Raw genomic sequence first — 14,468 nt, 5'->3', positions numbered from 1 at the left:
ATTTGGCTGAGAAGCGTGACGAGAAGCAGGGGGGAGAAGAGAAGGGGGGAGATCTTATGACGAAAGCAGCTCCATCAATTTTGCTCCTGTTTGCCTTGTCTTTTAGTGTTTTATTGATTGTGGCCCGGCGGGAATTTTCGGCCTCATTCAGATACCCTTATGAGAGTGTAGGTATATATCGAGGTCATTATGGATTGAGATGGTTTGATATTTTTTTATTTTTATTTTTTTTTACGACACATGTTGAGGAGTCTTTCTTGAGATTGATGGAGGAGACATTGCGAGCAGAGCGAAGACATATCATCAATCTGCGTGCGTGTTGAGTGTGATAAAGATTGTATCGCTCGTATCTCCTATATATCCTAGCTAAATTCGTTCGGAGATTCGATTCAAGTCCTTTACTCTCTAATAGAGCGTCATATGATCGCCATCAGCTAGATGTTGTCTTGTCGCCATATATATCCATGGCCAGCTCTTCGAGCTCTCCTAGTCCCTTCTACCCCTATGCAGTCCTCCTCCGGGGATTTTGCCCAACGTTTCCAAAGCGCAATATGTGACCGTCGTCGAGCTGAAGTATGTATGTCCATGTCGAACCACAATCATCCGCCAAGCTTGCTTGGGAAGAATACATCCCTCTCGCCGTACCCATCGCCGAATCTTCGGGCAACGTCAATCTCCTTTACGATCCTTCAACCCGGGCCGCATGTTCATCCCAAGTTTGGCTTCCCCAGATTTGGTTCACACGTTCCACAACTTCACTTGGCCAGATGCCGTCCAGGCGGCTGGAGGTTCCCGCCCCTTCATGTCCAGAGGGAACATAGGTGCCGCTATCATCGCCATCAGCGAGGCTAACAGCGTCATCATCCGCGATGGTAGCAGAGCGGCGGGCCGCTGCCCCGCTCTCGCTGTAGTCGACGACGACGTTCTTTGATGCCACGATTCTGCCCTCATGGGAAAACTCAAAGTCCAGGGACACGCCGTTCGACGTCATCTTGATGATGTAGTCAAGACGCTTCACCCGCTGGCCCTTTGAGTTTTTCCACGAAGGCAGACTTTCGTAATCGGGGACTCGAGCCCAGCGTACTTGGCAGAGTTCCTTGACCGTCTCGTCGCATCTTTGGGATGGGTTGAGGGCGTTGGAGTAGATAAGACACGTAGTAATGTTGTCGGCCGGTTGATCGAAATCTTGATGGAACCCCAGTTCGATAGATTTACCCACTTCCATTGTATCGCCCTTGATAACTGTTAGTATTCTCCTGTTTAAACGGGTATATGTAGTGACTCACAATGCGCAGAAACCAGGAAGCCTGGTCAGCGGCGATGTAGGCACGTGCGATGGGGCACCATTCTTTGTCTCGAGCATCATGCTCCCCCTCAGTCCAGGGCGTCACGTTGCATATAGTCCCATAGCTCGCTCTCGCAATCCTCGAACGAATTGCCGACTCTTCTGTGTTGTCGGATTTTTCGAGCCCCCGGATGGCCGCACCTCGACAGACTGCTGTCCAACTGTTGCACGAAGAAAAGGAGGGAGAAGTCAGTTCCATTCCAGTCTGGTTTGACGGTAAGTACTTACGGTCGTGCTCCTGAGCTCTGCAAAATCTCAACCTGGCCCTTCAGGCCATCCTTCAGGCAGGTATACAAATGGCGACAGCGCCCGAAGCCACCCACCAAGATAATGAACTGTAGTATGAAAGTGAGTATTGATTTTTCAGTGATGAAATGCAGGTGCAGTTCATACCTTGGGCTTCTTCCTGTAGCGTTTTTGGACTTCTTGGATTTGTGTTGCCACGAGTTCCACGACCTGACCCATTATCGGGCTGAATACTTCAACAACCTCTTGACTATTTGTTCAGTCAGCAATATTCCTCAGACTCCATTGCGACAAAAGTCCTTACTTGCTGACGTCGATCTCTGGACAGCTGTACTGGTCGTGATCCCTCTTTCGCGAGGTGATGGGGATCTGTATAGTCCAGTTCCGACCGTCATTGCAGAATTGTGGCTTTATGCCGTTTTCCCACTCATTGTTTATAAGACGGGCTATTCCATCTTCTCCAAGTTGTTCCCAAGTGGTCCAAGCCATCTTGCTCTTTAGGAGGGTTCGAAACCGCTCGTCCACAAAGGTAGCACCGCAAAGCTTTCCTGTAGATAGGCGTTAGCTGTTTTGTCCGAATGACAGAAAGCATGTATGTCCTACCATCGCCTCTGACGCTTTCTTGTACTTTCATCGGGGTTTGGTTGATGACGGTATATGTAATGACATCCTGTACATTATGTGAGCAATCTCAGAATGTAGAGGTTGACCGGGAGTTGACGTACAACAGTGCCTCCACCGGCGTCACAAACAACAAAGTGGTCGCCAACCTATGAACGGCAACTTGTCAGTAATGCAAAAACTGGCCGTCACCATGATGCTCCCTTACTTTCATATCTGCTCTGTCAGACATGTCTTTCAGAGAAGCCAGAGCTGCAGCCTCCGGCTCAGAAATGAACTCCAGAGTGGTGTCATAAAGACCTCGAGGCTCTAGAATGCCGGCTTTTTCAATAGCCTCTTTCATGCGAAACTGAGCATATGCAGGCCAAATGGCTGGAAGAGTAACAATGACTCTGAATGCAGAGAGCTCCATCATGGAAGCGCCTTCAGCTCGCTCAACGCAGCTGAGGCTATACTTCCATAGCTCCCGCAGAAAATCGCTGATGACATCAACGGCATGAGTACCCTGCTCATCCAAAGATGACTTGGCACTTTGGAGGTGTGTCGACTCTCGCAGGTACTGTGGGATATCTTCTTCATCCAAAAGACAGAGCTTGAACCACTGGAGAGTGGATTCTCCGATAGGAGCGGCGTAGCCCCAAAGAGGTGGTTGGTCCTGCTCGGTGTAGGAGATTGAGGTTGAGACCTTTTCCTTGTCACTGTTGAAGTTGAAGTTGGACTTCCAGCTCGTTATAATGTCGACTTGGTCTGGTCGGGTTGATCTGGCCCATGCCACGCCTGAAAACCTATGCAGAGTCAGCGACTGATACTACATCACGATGGTGAAGCGAGCAGTGAGCTTACGTGGTTCCGAAATCTATGCCTATGACAATCGTAGGATCCCCTGCATGGAGCTGCCGTGTTCCTCTTCCAGCGCCTCTCCGACTCCGCGTGGGTCGAGGCATGGCCAAAGGGATTCTGGGCAGTATCAGAGGATTAAAGAGTGGAGTGCAGATGCGCAGTTGAAGGGGGGCGGGCTGGTCAGAATATGGCAGAAGCGGGCATCCAGTCAAGCGTTTCGAACTCCGCAAAAGAAGAAGATGAATCAGGAAAAGAAGTCAAGGAGGGAAACAGAATGAGGTGAGATGAAAGTGAGCGCGGGTGATTCACTTGCTCTGGCAGCTGGCGGATAGATACCTCAGATATCTGGCAGAGCAAAGGCGGTGCAACACGTGAATAATTCTGCCAAACACACCTGGATCTCTTTCCTCTCCCTTTCCTTCTTCACTTTCTCTTCTGTCCTTTCCCCTATCTCTTCAAGTTTCATCTTCCCCTACTGTCGCGGTTAGCTGACTTGGGCAAAACCAAGTCAGCTCTTCTCGTGTTTCAGGCCACGATGTCGACAGGCGTCGTCCAGAATTCTGACGACAGAGGCGGTAACATGCTCCCAGTTCTACCATTTTTTTGATTGCCAGAACTAACTGTCTAGCAGATACTGAGGAGGCCACGCAAAGAGAAATCGACGCCCAACTGGTCGGAGGCCCATTTCTTCGGTCCAGAGGAGGGGAACAAATCAGTTATGCTGAGGATAGTGAAACGGATGCTGGAGTCACTTCGACCATTGGTGAAAAGGATGAACTGGCATACGTTGAAGAAGATGACTCACCAAAGAAGACAAACACTATAACTATGGGGAACTTTCGAAAGACGCGTTCTCAAGCAGCTAAGGAGGAATCAATGGATTCAGGACCGCAGAAGCAAAGTTGCCCGCCAGCTGTACCGTCCAGGAAGAGAACCTGTAACGATGACGAAGGCGAGCTTCGAAAGCCTACCAAACGCGGCAGAAAGTCCTCAGCCAACGCTGAACTCAAGAAGTTCGAGAAGGATATCCGTGGATTGTCGGAGAAATTCGGCTCCAAGTTGCAGGAACTGGACGCGGCCAGGTCCGAAGCCCAAGATCTGCACGCAAAAGTCACATCTTTGGAGCAGCAGCTTGGACAAGCACAAAGAGAAATACAAGATTACGAGGATCACGAAGCATATCAAAGCCGTCAAATCGATATACTAAAAGAGGAATCAAGCAAATGGAGGGTTACGGCTTCAGTTCTCCTTGAGGAAGCAAAGCGGGACTCTGGTAAATACGTCAAAGTGTCAGATTCGGATATCACGGAGAGATGGAAAACGCTGTCTTTCAATATCCGCAACCTAGTCTCTCAGTATTTGACTGAGAGATTTGCCCAAGAGAAGGGTTTTCTCGAATTGCTAGCGAAAGGGCACCCGCTTTCCCCTTCAGACAGCGTTTTGAAACTACGAACAAGTATTCTCCGACAAGGGATTTGGAGATGCATAATTTCAGCTGCGTTCTTGGGGAAGAAGGGCATTTGGCAAGGAGGAATAGGCAATCATTTGACGAATTTTTTGTCTGGAAAGCGTAAACATCCCCATGATGCTGTCCCCGGGAAATAGCACAGTAACTAGTACTAACACAAATCCTTTCAAACAGATAATGACGTCGCCGAAGACACCCGATACTTCAGTATCATCAGTCAGATCAAGTCCAGAGCAGTCGCAGATCTCAGTGAAGAGCTTCACCTCAACGCAGAGGCTTTAGACGCACATGTCAACGGAATTGGCAGGAACCTCCGTTGTATTATACCAGGCCAGAAGATGGACAATTTCAAAGAAGAGTTGAAGAGACTGACTGCAGACGCAGTGGACCTTCATGCCATTATGATGAAGTCAAAAGCAATCTTTCAGGTGCAGTGGATCGGAGACAATAATGCCCCTTATGACCGGACAAAGATGGATTCTGTTCTTGGCGACATAGATGACGCCTTCGTCAAGTTCATCGAAGCTCCGGGTCTGGTAAAGATTGGTAATGCGGATGGGGAGCATTTTGAGCACAGCATGGTTCTTTGCCGATCTCAAGTGATACTACAACAAAAGGAAGTGCAAAAAATCCAAGAGAACGAAGTTCAAGGGAAGGAAGTCCAAGGAAAGGTTGTCCTAGGAAAGAGCTTTGAAGGAAAGGGAGCCCAGGACAAGGCGGCTCAAGCAAAGGAATCTTATGGAAACGAATTTCATGGAAAGGAATTTCATGGAAAGGAATTTCATGGAAAGGAATTCCGAGGAAAGGGTGTCGAACGGGACGTGGAGGTTGTTCAGGAAGACTCGGCCCATATGAGATTGGAAGGTCGGGGTGCTGCCGCCGACTCGAGGCGTTCACCGGGTATTACTGGCCGGTCTTACTATGACTTCAAAGAGGTTGATGATTGATGCAAGTTTCCAGTTGCAGAATCCAGAGGGATTTGCCAAATGATACCTGCGCAGTCTACAGACAATACAACAGGGTCCTACCTTAGGTTTTAGAGAAGACAGCGGCAAATGATGGCTCAGAGCGTAGATGGATTTGGGTCCATTTATTCTTTCAATCGTGATCCTCCTCTGTAATACCAGGACAGCCATCCATTTCAGCATCCGGATACGCCATCTTGCACCAGAAACAATACCGATGTCTTTCTCGCAGGTACATGACAAGACGAGCCAGTCTCGTGCCAAGATCGAGAGCATTGAACTCCTCCAGCTCTTCGTCTTCTTCGTCCAAATCCTCCGCAATAGAAAAGTTGACGTCCTTGCCCAAAGCCATCTTATCGTCGTCATCCTCCTCTTCGCTATTCTCATATGTCGGCAGCCGTGAAAGGGACTGCTCCAGCTCATGCTTCTTGCGTCGCTCGAGCTCCTTTTCCTCGCGATGACGAACCAAGCCGCGGTAAATTACGGGAACAGACTTGAGTGGCCGAGACGACGTTGTCTTGGGCTTTGACTTTGACTTTGAAGCTTCCTCTCCCGAAGAAGCAGAAGGAGGAGGGAGAAGAAGAGGGTTCTGGCTCAGCTCTGTGCTGGTCTTTTCTTCGTCCAGCCTCTCTGCCGTACGCTGCGCAGCACGCAGTTGTGCTTCCAGCCTCGCATTTTCCCTTTCCTCCCGCATCCTCTCGCGATACTCCAGCGGATCAATCTTTACGCTCTTAATCTCCCGCTCTTCAGCAGCTTCCTGGAGCTTCCTCTTCTTCTCACTCTCCATTCCAATACCGCCACGATCATCCTTGATGCTGATCTTGATAGGCTCCGCCTTGCCCGAGCCCTGCCCGTCTTCCGTCTTCTTCCCCAGACCGCCCCCCTTGAAGCCCATCTTGGCCATCATGGCAAGGCCCTTGCTCTTCTTGGCGCGCGCATCCTCGAGCAGGGACGTTGCCAGGGCTTTCTCTCTCGCGGCGGCTTCTTCCTGTGCGAGCTGTGCCTTGGATTTGATGATGCCGCGGGCGCGGGATTCTCGCTTGAGGCGTTCGGCGCGCTGGACGGAGGTTTCTGTTGTGGGGGGAGCGTCTTGGAAGGTCATGTTCATGTAGTCGTCTTCATCGTCGTCGGCGGACATTTTGGCTGGGGTTGTGAGATGTTGACCTGCTGTCGTGTGAAATCTCTCTTCGTCCTTGATGGCTGTATCAAACAGATATAAGTAGCTTAATTGAGAGAGAGTTGAAGCAGCAGATGATTTGCTGATGAAGGATTTCTATGAAGCGGTATGTCCTTCTCAAGTGAGTGCCGTCAGTGCAGTGAATGGGCTTTGACGTTGAAGTCCGGGGTGTGGCGTAGACAAGTGTGGCGCAGGAGCCTTCAACTCCAAGCTGTATCATCACGGTAGCCATATTACATGTACATATCCCTTCACCTCGAAGCTGTCCATCTCCAGTCCAAGGTATCTCTACTTCGTATATGAATCCATCCATATCATTTACTACCTACTATTGAGATCTGCAGACACACAATGCTACTTTCTCACTGGCACCTCTTGATAGCTTAGCTCTCTCCCTACCTTACCGAGCGACAATCAATCTGCTGCGCCACCTTGTGTGTGTTCGCATGCCCCCAATCCTTGGTCCTTGTGTGTTTCAGGGACGAGCCAGAACTCATCAGCTCGTGTTGACGTTTGACACAGAAAAAGTGCTCATACCATCTCGACGCTCTCTGTACTCCGTATGGTCCATCGACCCAGTTCTCACTGTGGCCAGAGAACAGACGACCGCGAGACAATACTGACTTGCGATGAAATTGCGGCTCCTCCCACCATTACTTGTACTAACCAGCCCCAGCCACCGCATTTAACGGCGGCCAGGGCGCTTCCACGAAACGGCCCTGCTTAACGGGTCTGCTGGAGCACCCAAGTCCACTTTCTCATCGTATCGCGTTGCAGCATCTTGTAACATCTGTACTGTATTCTGGAGTACTGTACCTGATTCTGCCCGGAAGCTCTCGGCTGCAACTGCACTGCAGCTCATTGCTGCAGCCTGCATCCCGCCTCGCTGCGCGCATGTCGCAAGCAAGATGCTCCATTAGCAGCACAGGTGGAATGGGGTCAAGACTCCATACATGTATAGTAGAAGGCGAAGAAAAAAACAGGGAAAAGGCGCCGCCAACACGACCTTATCTTACGCTTCAGCTACCACCAGCAGCCGTAAGGTAGTTACACAGAAGCAAAGCTGTTTGACTGCTTGACTGTCCACAGTAAACACTCAGCAGAACCCAGTCTGTCTATTTCCTCTCTTTACAGGTAATAACTTTTGTGCTTAACTTTTTCAACTGCTTTTACGTGTACTTTTGTATCACCGATACTCGAAAGTTGCGTCTCTTTTCAGTGGTTGGGGTTTTAGTCGCGCTGGTTGGGGGCTGTCTGCAATAAGCGGCACTCTGCATATCGTATTCAGCTGGTACCTTGCTTCAAGCTTGCCTGAAGTAGACCTTCGTGTACCCCAGCAAGGCACTGCTTCCTTCTCAGAAAGAACAAAAACATCTCCATCCTTCATTCTCAAACCACAACAACCACGACTACAACGCACCGTCCATCGCTTGCCTCATCACCGATGCGCCAACCCCTCAATTAAACATCCCCGCCGGCAACACCCTCACAAAGCCGTCAGCAAAGAAACAGAAACAAAGGAAAGAGACGCTCTCTGAATCGCAATAGCCATGGGCTCCTCAAGCCTCCTCGAATCGTTTGGCGACGCCGTCAGCCAAAACGGCCGCGCCTCTCGGCACCACCACGCGAGCGGCAGCACCCGCCGCCACAAGAAGCGCCGCTCCTACTCCCACTCGCCCTCGCGATCGCGCTCTCGGGACCGGTCCCGCGACCGCGACCGCTCCAGGTCTCGCTCTCGCTCGCGCACCCGCGGCTTCTTTAGCGAAGGCGGCGGCGGTCATGGCCATCGCAGGAGCACCGGCTCCCGAGGCTCCTTCTTTGGCGTGGGCGGCAACCACAGCCGCTCCAGCTTCTTCGGAAGCAGTACGTTTTCTTCCCCCTCATCAATCATCGTCACCAGAGGAAGAGAGAGAGAGAGAGAGACTGGGTAAAACTAACAGGGAAGCAAAAACAGGCCGCCCGTCGTACTACAAACGCTCCCCCCGCGAGGGCTTCGTCCAGCGCTGCATCAAGCAGCTCAAGCGCCTCCTCCGCGACCTGCAGCACTACGCCAAGCGCCACCCCTGGAAGGTCTTCTTCCTCGTCATCCTGCCCCTCGTCACCGGCGGCGCCCTGACCGCCCTGCTCGCCCGCTTCGGCCTGCGCATCCCGCCCGCCCTCGAGCGCATGCTCGGCGTCGCCAAGCGCGCCGCCACCGGCGACCCCTTTAGCGCCGTGGGCGACGCCGTGCGCATGGCGGGCGAGTACGGGCACCACGGTAACGCCAGCGGCAGCGCTGCTGCGTATGCTGCTGGCGCTGGCGGTGCTGGTTCTGCGCTTGCGAAGAATGGCCATGCGTATGCTCGCGGGGCGACTCGTGTTGAGCGGGGGCGGAGCGGTGATGTGCGGTGGGAGCGCAGGGCTACTACTTATTATGATGATCGGGAGCGTGAGGGCGGCTTTATGGATGGCATTCGCAAGGGAGTGTCCAAGATGTTTTCATGAAAACGGTCATGATGTGCTACGAGATGAGATGAGTGTGGTGGGCGTTTGAAGACGCCTGATGCTTTACACGACTGGATACGACCTTCTTCTTCTCCTTCTCTTTTACTCCCCCTCTTCTTCTCTTCTACCTTTCATTAGCTTATGATGTGTTACGGCTTATGACTATTTTTGTATGAAGGCAAAGCGAGCTGCTTGCATATATTATATACCTACTGGGCAGATATTCGAACATCTACATTTCCCTCCATATCTGCTACGCACCATTAAATCCAAGATTACAACTGCCTACATCATGCCCGGCATCTACTTGATCATCCATCCATGAAGTCGCATCTGTGAACGTTTCTTGTTTCTTTATAAAGTGTGCTCAATCGAGCATTTCAATTCCGCTACATAGCTGAATCCGCTACGCATCTCTCCCCTGACTGTAATAAAGCAACTCTACTCCGTATCCGCAGCCAAATCGGCAACCTCATGTCAAAAGTAGAACCGGCCATCTATGAAACCTTGATGTCCTGCAACGTAACCACCAGCGACCCTCTAGATGGAATCATCCACGATCCAGATAGATCGCTAGAAAAGGGAAAAAGAAAAAAAAAATTTCAGAAAAGTCGACATAATTCGTCGAAATATAAAACCTCCCCAAGCCGTCCGAAAGCCCCTGCCGCCATCCGGTCTACCGACCATCCAAGACAAAGGGACGAAAACAAAGCAAAATGAATCGAAAACAAGAAGAAAATAACTCATCGAATTTGTCGTGCAACAAAGACAATCTTCGTGCTTGTCGTTAAACGCCAATCCCTCATCGTCCTGTTGACTCATGCGGCTTACTGCAAGAGACTCCCAAGTGATTGTGGTCATCTTCGCAGGTCTGCAGAAAGAGAAAAGATCGAGTCTCAGTCCCTGTCACGGACACAGGCCAATGGTTGTTCAATGAGCAATAAACAACTGGCGAGCACACGGCGGCGAGGTTTCAGGAGATCCAGTATCCATGAGGCGAAGTAGGCGAAAAAAAAAGGTTTTTTTTTGGAAAGCATGCGCTACATAGAATACATATAAGTTCGTCAAAGCAGAGTCTCCGTCATCGGTAAGACTTGCTTTGTGATTCTTCGTGCCTTTCTCCTCTCCTTAGCAAAGTTCAGGTGGCCTTGTCTTTATTGTCTTTATCGTCTTTATTCGGTTTCCAAAACTGCATCATCCGACTCAGCCTCTTGCTTTTGCTCTTGGACTTTTTCGACTCGGGCTCATTATCCAGGGTGACCTCCATAGAGAGCTTGCTCCTCTCGCCGTGGGAACTGCTAATGAGACGGCTGAGGCTGGCCAAGCTCGATCGTCTGCGCCCAAAGGGAGCCGACATGGACACTGGACGCTGATCACGAGCAAGAGGTTGACGCGGTCGTGGTGCGGGAATAAAGGTGCTGTCACGGGTCACGGCAGAGGTGCTTGACGCGATAGACGGAATATCGTAATCCATCGAGATCCTCACTTCCGGTCCCGGCTCTCCCATGAGCAGAGAGTGGAAGCTGTCGTCAGTGACGGACGAAGGAGCCGTGGAGATGCGCTGGGCGTCAATCGACATTGGCGTTCGTGGAGAGGGATGGGGGGACGAAGCATAGCTAGCCGAGTAAGGGCTGAGCGGTGAGATGCCAGCACTGGGGAGAACGAGAGGCTGATCATCCACTGGCATGTCGACAGTGGTAGGGAGCTGTCGCGGAGATGGGGCCGAGGGCGCTCCTGAGTCGACGGAGTCCCTGCGGCCTTGGAATGTAGGGGCCCTGAAAATAGGCATCGAGAACTCTTCGGCGATGGTTTCATCCTGAAGTGAGGCCTTGAAAGCATCAGCCCGGGCTGCTTGCGAGCTGAACGATTCTCTGTCCATCACGCCAGCGCTTCGGCGGCGCATTTTGCCCAGCGCCTTGTCGCTGGGGCCGCCAAAGGAGTCTTTTGAAACAGGCATCACAGCGGGAGGTGTCGTCTCGCCGTCGGATTCTTCACTGGTCTCCTCGCTGGTTTCGAGTCTGGTCCTGGCAAGGCCTTTGCAGTCGTCATCCTCTTCATCCTCCTCAAACACGTCAGCCATGGTGGAGCTGCTGCCGAACCGGTGCATAGAGGAGCGGAAATCGAAAGGAGGAAGATCAGGGGCCGACTCGGCACGTCGGTGATAATGCATGCCTGGACCACTGAAGCCCTTCAATCCTTGAGCGCTGTGAAGGCGCCTCCTGCTGCCCGGAGTGCCTGCAGCGCGTTGAGCAGCCTCCCACTCGGGGTTATAAGACAAGGGAGTGTTGAAAGGACCAAGAGCGGCGTCCAGGTCAATCATGGGAGAAGAGACCTCTTCTGAATGCCGCTTCGGTGGCTCGGAAGGCTCAGGCAAGGGTGGCGATTCCGTGATGCTGATCGTGGGCGGTTCAAATGAAGGTTCCCGGATGTCCATTACGGTTTCATCCTCTTCTTCGTCGTCAGGATGGGACACGGATGCTGGGGGCGTCGGTGGTCGAACTGCGCTTGATTTGCCACGCTTCTTGTGACTCTTTAAGGGCAGGATGGAGCCAGCCCAGCCCTTGGCCTTCTTCTCCTCCTCCTTCTTCTTCTCCTTCTTCTCCTCCTTCTTTTCTTTCTTGCTCTTCTTCTTCTTCTTATCACCCTTTTTGCTTCCCTTCTTGTGCTTCGATGGAGGGGCTTCTGAAGTATCTAGTGAAGACTCCGACCCACGGTCAGAGCATGAAATACCATCCACAGGGCGAGGGGCGCAATCGGAAGAGCTGGAAGAGCTTGGTCGCCTCTTGACGGGAGACCCAGAAGCGAAGGCATCTAGGCCAAAGAAGGACCAGCGTTTGGCAGGTTTGCTGGGGGTAGACACGTTTGACTCTGTAGCGTCAGCGTCGGCGATGTTGAGAAGGGTAGGGATCGAGTTTCGGCGGCGGGGAGACATAGGCGGCTCCTCGGTAATTTGCAGCTCTGCGGTGCGTTCCAAAATAGCGCCTGCTGTGCTGGGTCTTGACTCCTGGGGCTCACTCGCTGTCCGCGAAAGGGGAGCGGAGCCATCTCGACCACCGTTGGAAGTAACCGAGATGACGGAGGATACGCTGCCAGAGACCGAATGGCCCGGCCGCGCGGTAATAGTGCTCGACGTGTCATTGGATACGAGTGACAGCGGCCGAGGAATGAATTCCAGAGTATCCGAAAATCCAACCTTTGACCGCATCATGGGCTTGCCCATCTTCCAGGCCTCGTCGGGTGCCAGGAGAGGCGCTTTGGAACTGCCTGCGGCCCTGTCATCTTTTCCGGATTGCACGGGCTCCGGCAAGGGAAATTGGAAGCCAATGTTAGGCAGCTCCTCTTTCCGGCCCATGATCGTTGGGCTACTCGGAGCACTGTTTCCCTGAGGCAGAGAGCCGATGGCTGGCGGCGCAAAGAGCATGGGGAGGTCGGTTGCCGGAATAGTGGCAGACATGCCTCGGCGATGTCCTCTGCGCGGTGGCTGTAGAGCAGGCGCCTTCAAGTCAAACTCATTCTTTGGCGGGCTAGTGCTCATGACGGCAATCGTGCTCCCTTCGCGAAGACGACCGCCGACAAACTCGCTGCCGCCCCTTCGGTGGCCATGGCCCATTGGACGATTGGCCGCAGACCCGGGGTTTTGGTTTTGCTTGGCGGAGTTTGGAGAATGAGGCGGACTGAGAAAAGCGCGAGGATCCGGAGGGAGGGAGGCGCCCGGATTGAAGCTGAATGCCGGCAGCGCCGCGTGTCGAGAGCCATCCACGGCTATGCTAAGGGGCCGGTGCATCTCGACGGCGGACATGGGTCGCCTCCGCTTGGCGATCGAATCGTGTGACGGTGTGGGTGGCGCTGCGGGAAACGCGAATTGAGGGTTGGGAGGAGGCAGTGCGCCATGATGGGACGCAGAGCCTCGGGCGAGAGAGGCGGTAGTCGCGTCGTCCAAGGAAGCAAGATAGTCGACAGCCCCCTCCATGTTGTGGACAGGCGGAGCAACGGCTGCTCGCTCGGGGGTGTAGAGTGCGGTTGCCATCATTGCTTCCGGCCGGAATATGGCATGAACATGGATGAGTGACTAGATTGAGTGATGGACCATAGAGAGGGCGACGAGTGTGCTATGGTGATTGCTGACTGGTGACCGATGACTGATGACGTTTTTTTTTGTGTGTGATTTAATTTTTTCTCGGTCGATTGTGGCTTGGTTGCGTTGCTTGCTCTCCTCGTTGTCTGAAAAAAGTACAGATGGCGGCGATATAAAACAGGCCGAAGCAGACAAAGTCGATGAAATCCGAGTCTATAGATCAAAAGAGGCACGATAAGCGGTCGACTTCACAGACGGACGCTGCGTCGAGCAAAGCGTTTGGCGATGCGTACCAGCGTATCAACGGCGGCTTCGAATGGTGCGGAAATGAGGCGCGATAAAAGATGTGAAGAGAATAGAACAACTGGATGAAGAAGAAAGGGTAAAATGCAATGCTGGAGAAGATCAAGATCAAAAATCGGGGGAAATGAGCGGACGGCCAAAACCAGCAGCAACTCGAGGCGAGCAGCGTAGCTGGAATTGCACCAAAGGTGGTTAAAGTTTCGATGGCGCGGATGGAGAATAGAGAATAGGAATGGGATAGAAAGAAAGAAAAGCTGGAGAGAGGAGAAGAAGAGTCTTGGAGAGAATATGGGGGGCGCTACCCAGAGGTACGGCCCAGCAGGTACCTGCCGACAAGAGGCCCGGATCCCTGCCCGCCGTGCCTGTTTGTGCAAGGTACAAGCACCTTACCTCGCGGTCCCCACAGCGACATGCGGCCTGCGCGCCTTCGCCATCCCGAAAGCAGCGCAACCACCCCTGCGGCCGCGTACCCTGCGCGTACTGGGTACATGCACGCGGGCTGGCGCTAACAGACGAGCATGCCAGGAACGGCGAGGTAGCGATACTTGGGGTTTACGGGCAGGTCTCCGCCCGCAGCAAAGTATCGGCCGCGTTTGCCACTGCGCTAGAAGCCCCGATTTTAGAAGAACGCCCACTAGCCGCTCGGCGCGCCCACACAGTGTCCAAGCCTTGCAGCACGGCGCTACAGCAGCGCTACAGGTAGTGCTACAGGGCCTGCGCTTTGCCGAGAGCACAGTGCGCGTACCTTGTCTGCTGCAGATGGGAGGACACGCGAAGGACAACAGGCACTGCACCTTACAGGTCAGAATAGCAGGTGATCTTATCCGCTAACGCAGGCGTGCAGCAGGTGCATCTGCATCCTCAGCCGCCGACTGGGCGAGGATTGATTGATTGATCTCTCTCAATTGACCCGTCCCTTGTCAGCCCTTTCGCGAGTGCTGTCC

At 52.8% G+C, this 14,468-nt stretch overlaps 5 protein-coding genes across 5 annotated transcripts; 2 read left to right on the top strand and 3 right to left on the bottom strand.

The window, feature by feature from the left end:
• Positions 1–679: 679 nt before the first annotated feature.
• Positions 680–3,156, bottom strand: BBK36DRAFT_1205073 (hypothetical protein; the record flags this gene model as incomplete). The annotated part of the gene is made up of 9 exons (XM_024897346.1): positions 680–1,234; positions 1,287–1,506; positions 1,574–1,680; positions 1,739–1,841; positions 1,896–2,139; positions 2,195–2,261; positions 2,317–2,361; positions 2,421–2,997; positions 3,056–3,156. The coding sequence occupies 9 exons, from the start codon at positions 3,154–3,156 to the stop codon at positions 680–682; spliced, it is 2,019 nt and encodes a 672-aa protein (XP_024748677.1).
• Positions 3,157–3,587: 431 nt separating this feature from the next.
• On the top strand, positions 3,588–5,467 carry BBK36DRAFT_1170112 (hypothetical protein; the record flags this gene model as incomplete). The annotated part of the gene is made up of 4 exons (XM_024895407.1): positions 3,588–3,627; positions 3,684–4,622; positions 4,695–5,140; positions 5,312–5,467. 4 exons carry the CDS (start codon positions 3,588–3,590, stop codon positions 5,465–5,467), a joined length of 1,581 nt encoding a protein of 526 aa, XP_024748676.1.
• A 151-nt stretch (positions 5,468–5,618) lies between these two features.
• On the bottom strand, positions 5,619–6,623 carry BBK36DRAFT_1122063 (hypothetical protein; the record flags this gene model as incomplete). Its single annotated transcript, XM_024890901.1, has 1 exon — positions 5,619–6,623. The coding sequence occupies one exon, from the start codon at positions 6,621–6,623 to the stop codon at positions 5,619–5,621; it is 1,005 nt and encodes a 334-aa protein (XP_024748675.1).
• Positions 6,624–8,212: 1,589 nt separating this feature from the next.
• Positions 8,213–9,146, top strand: BBK36DRAFT_1122216 (hypothetical protein; the record flags this gene model as incomplete). Its single annotated transcript, XM_024890924.1, has 2 exons — positions 8,213–8,525; positions 8,617–9,146. The coding sequence occupies 2 exons, from the start codon at positions 8,213–8,215 to the stop codon at positions 9,144–9,146; spliced, it is 843 nt and encodes a 280-aa protein (XP_024748674.1).
• Positions 9,147–10,284: 1,138 nt separating this feature from the next.
• On the bottom strand, positions 10,285–13,189 carry BBK36DRAFT_1205061 (hypothetical protein; the record flags this gene model as incomplete). The annotated part of the gene is made up of 1 exon (XM_024897345.1): positions 10,285–13,189. Exon 1 carries the CDS (start codon positions 13,174–13,176, stop codon positions 10,285–10,287), a length of 2,892 nt encoding a protein of 963 aa, XP_024748673.1. The 5' UTR covers positions 13,177–13,189.
• Positions 13,190–14,468: the final 1,279 nt, after the last annotated feature.

The sequence above is a fragment of the Trichoderma citrinoviride genome, assembly GCF_003025115.1.
Source record: "Trichoderma citrinoviride strain TUCIM 6016 unplaced genomic scaffold BBK36scaffold_9, whole genome shotgun sequence".
Lineage (NCBI taxonomy): Eukaryota > Fungi > Ascomycota > Sordariomycetes > Hypocreales > Hypocreaceae > Trichoderma > Trichoderma citrinoviride.
The sequence above is the reverse complement of the archived record's forward strand: the minus strand, read 5'-3'. Positions and strand labels throughout refer to the sequence as shown.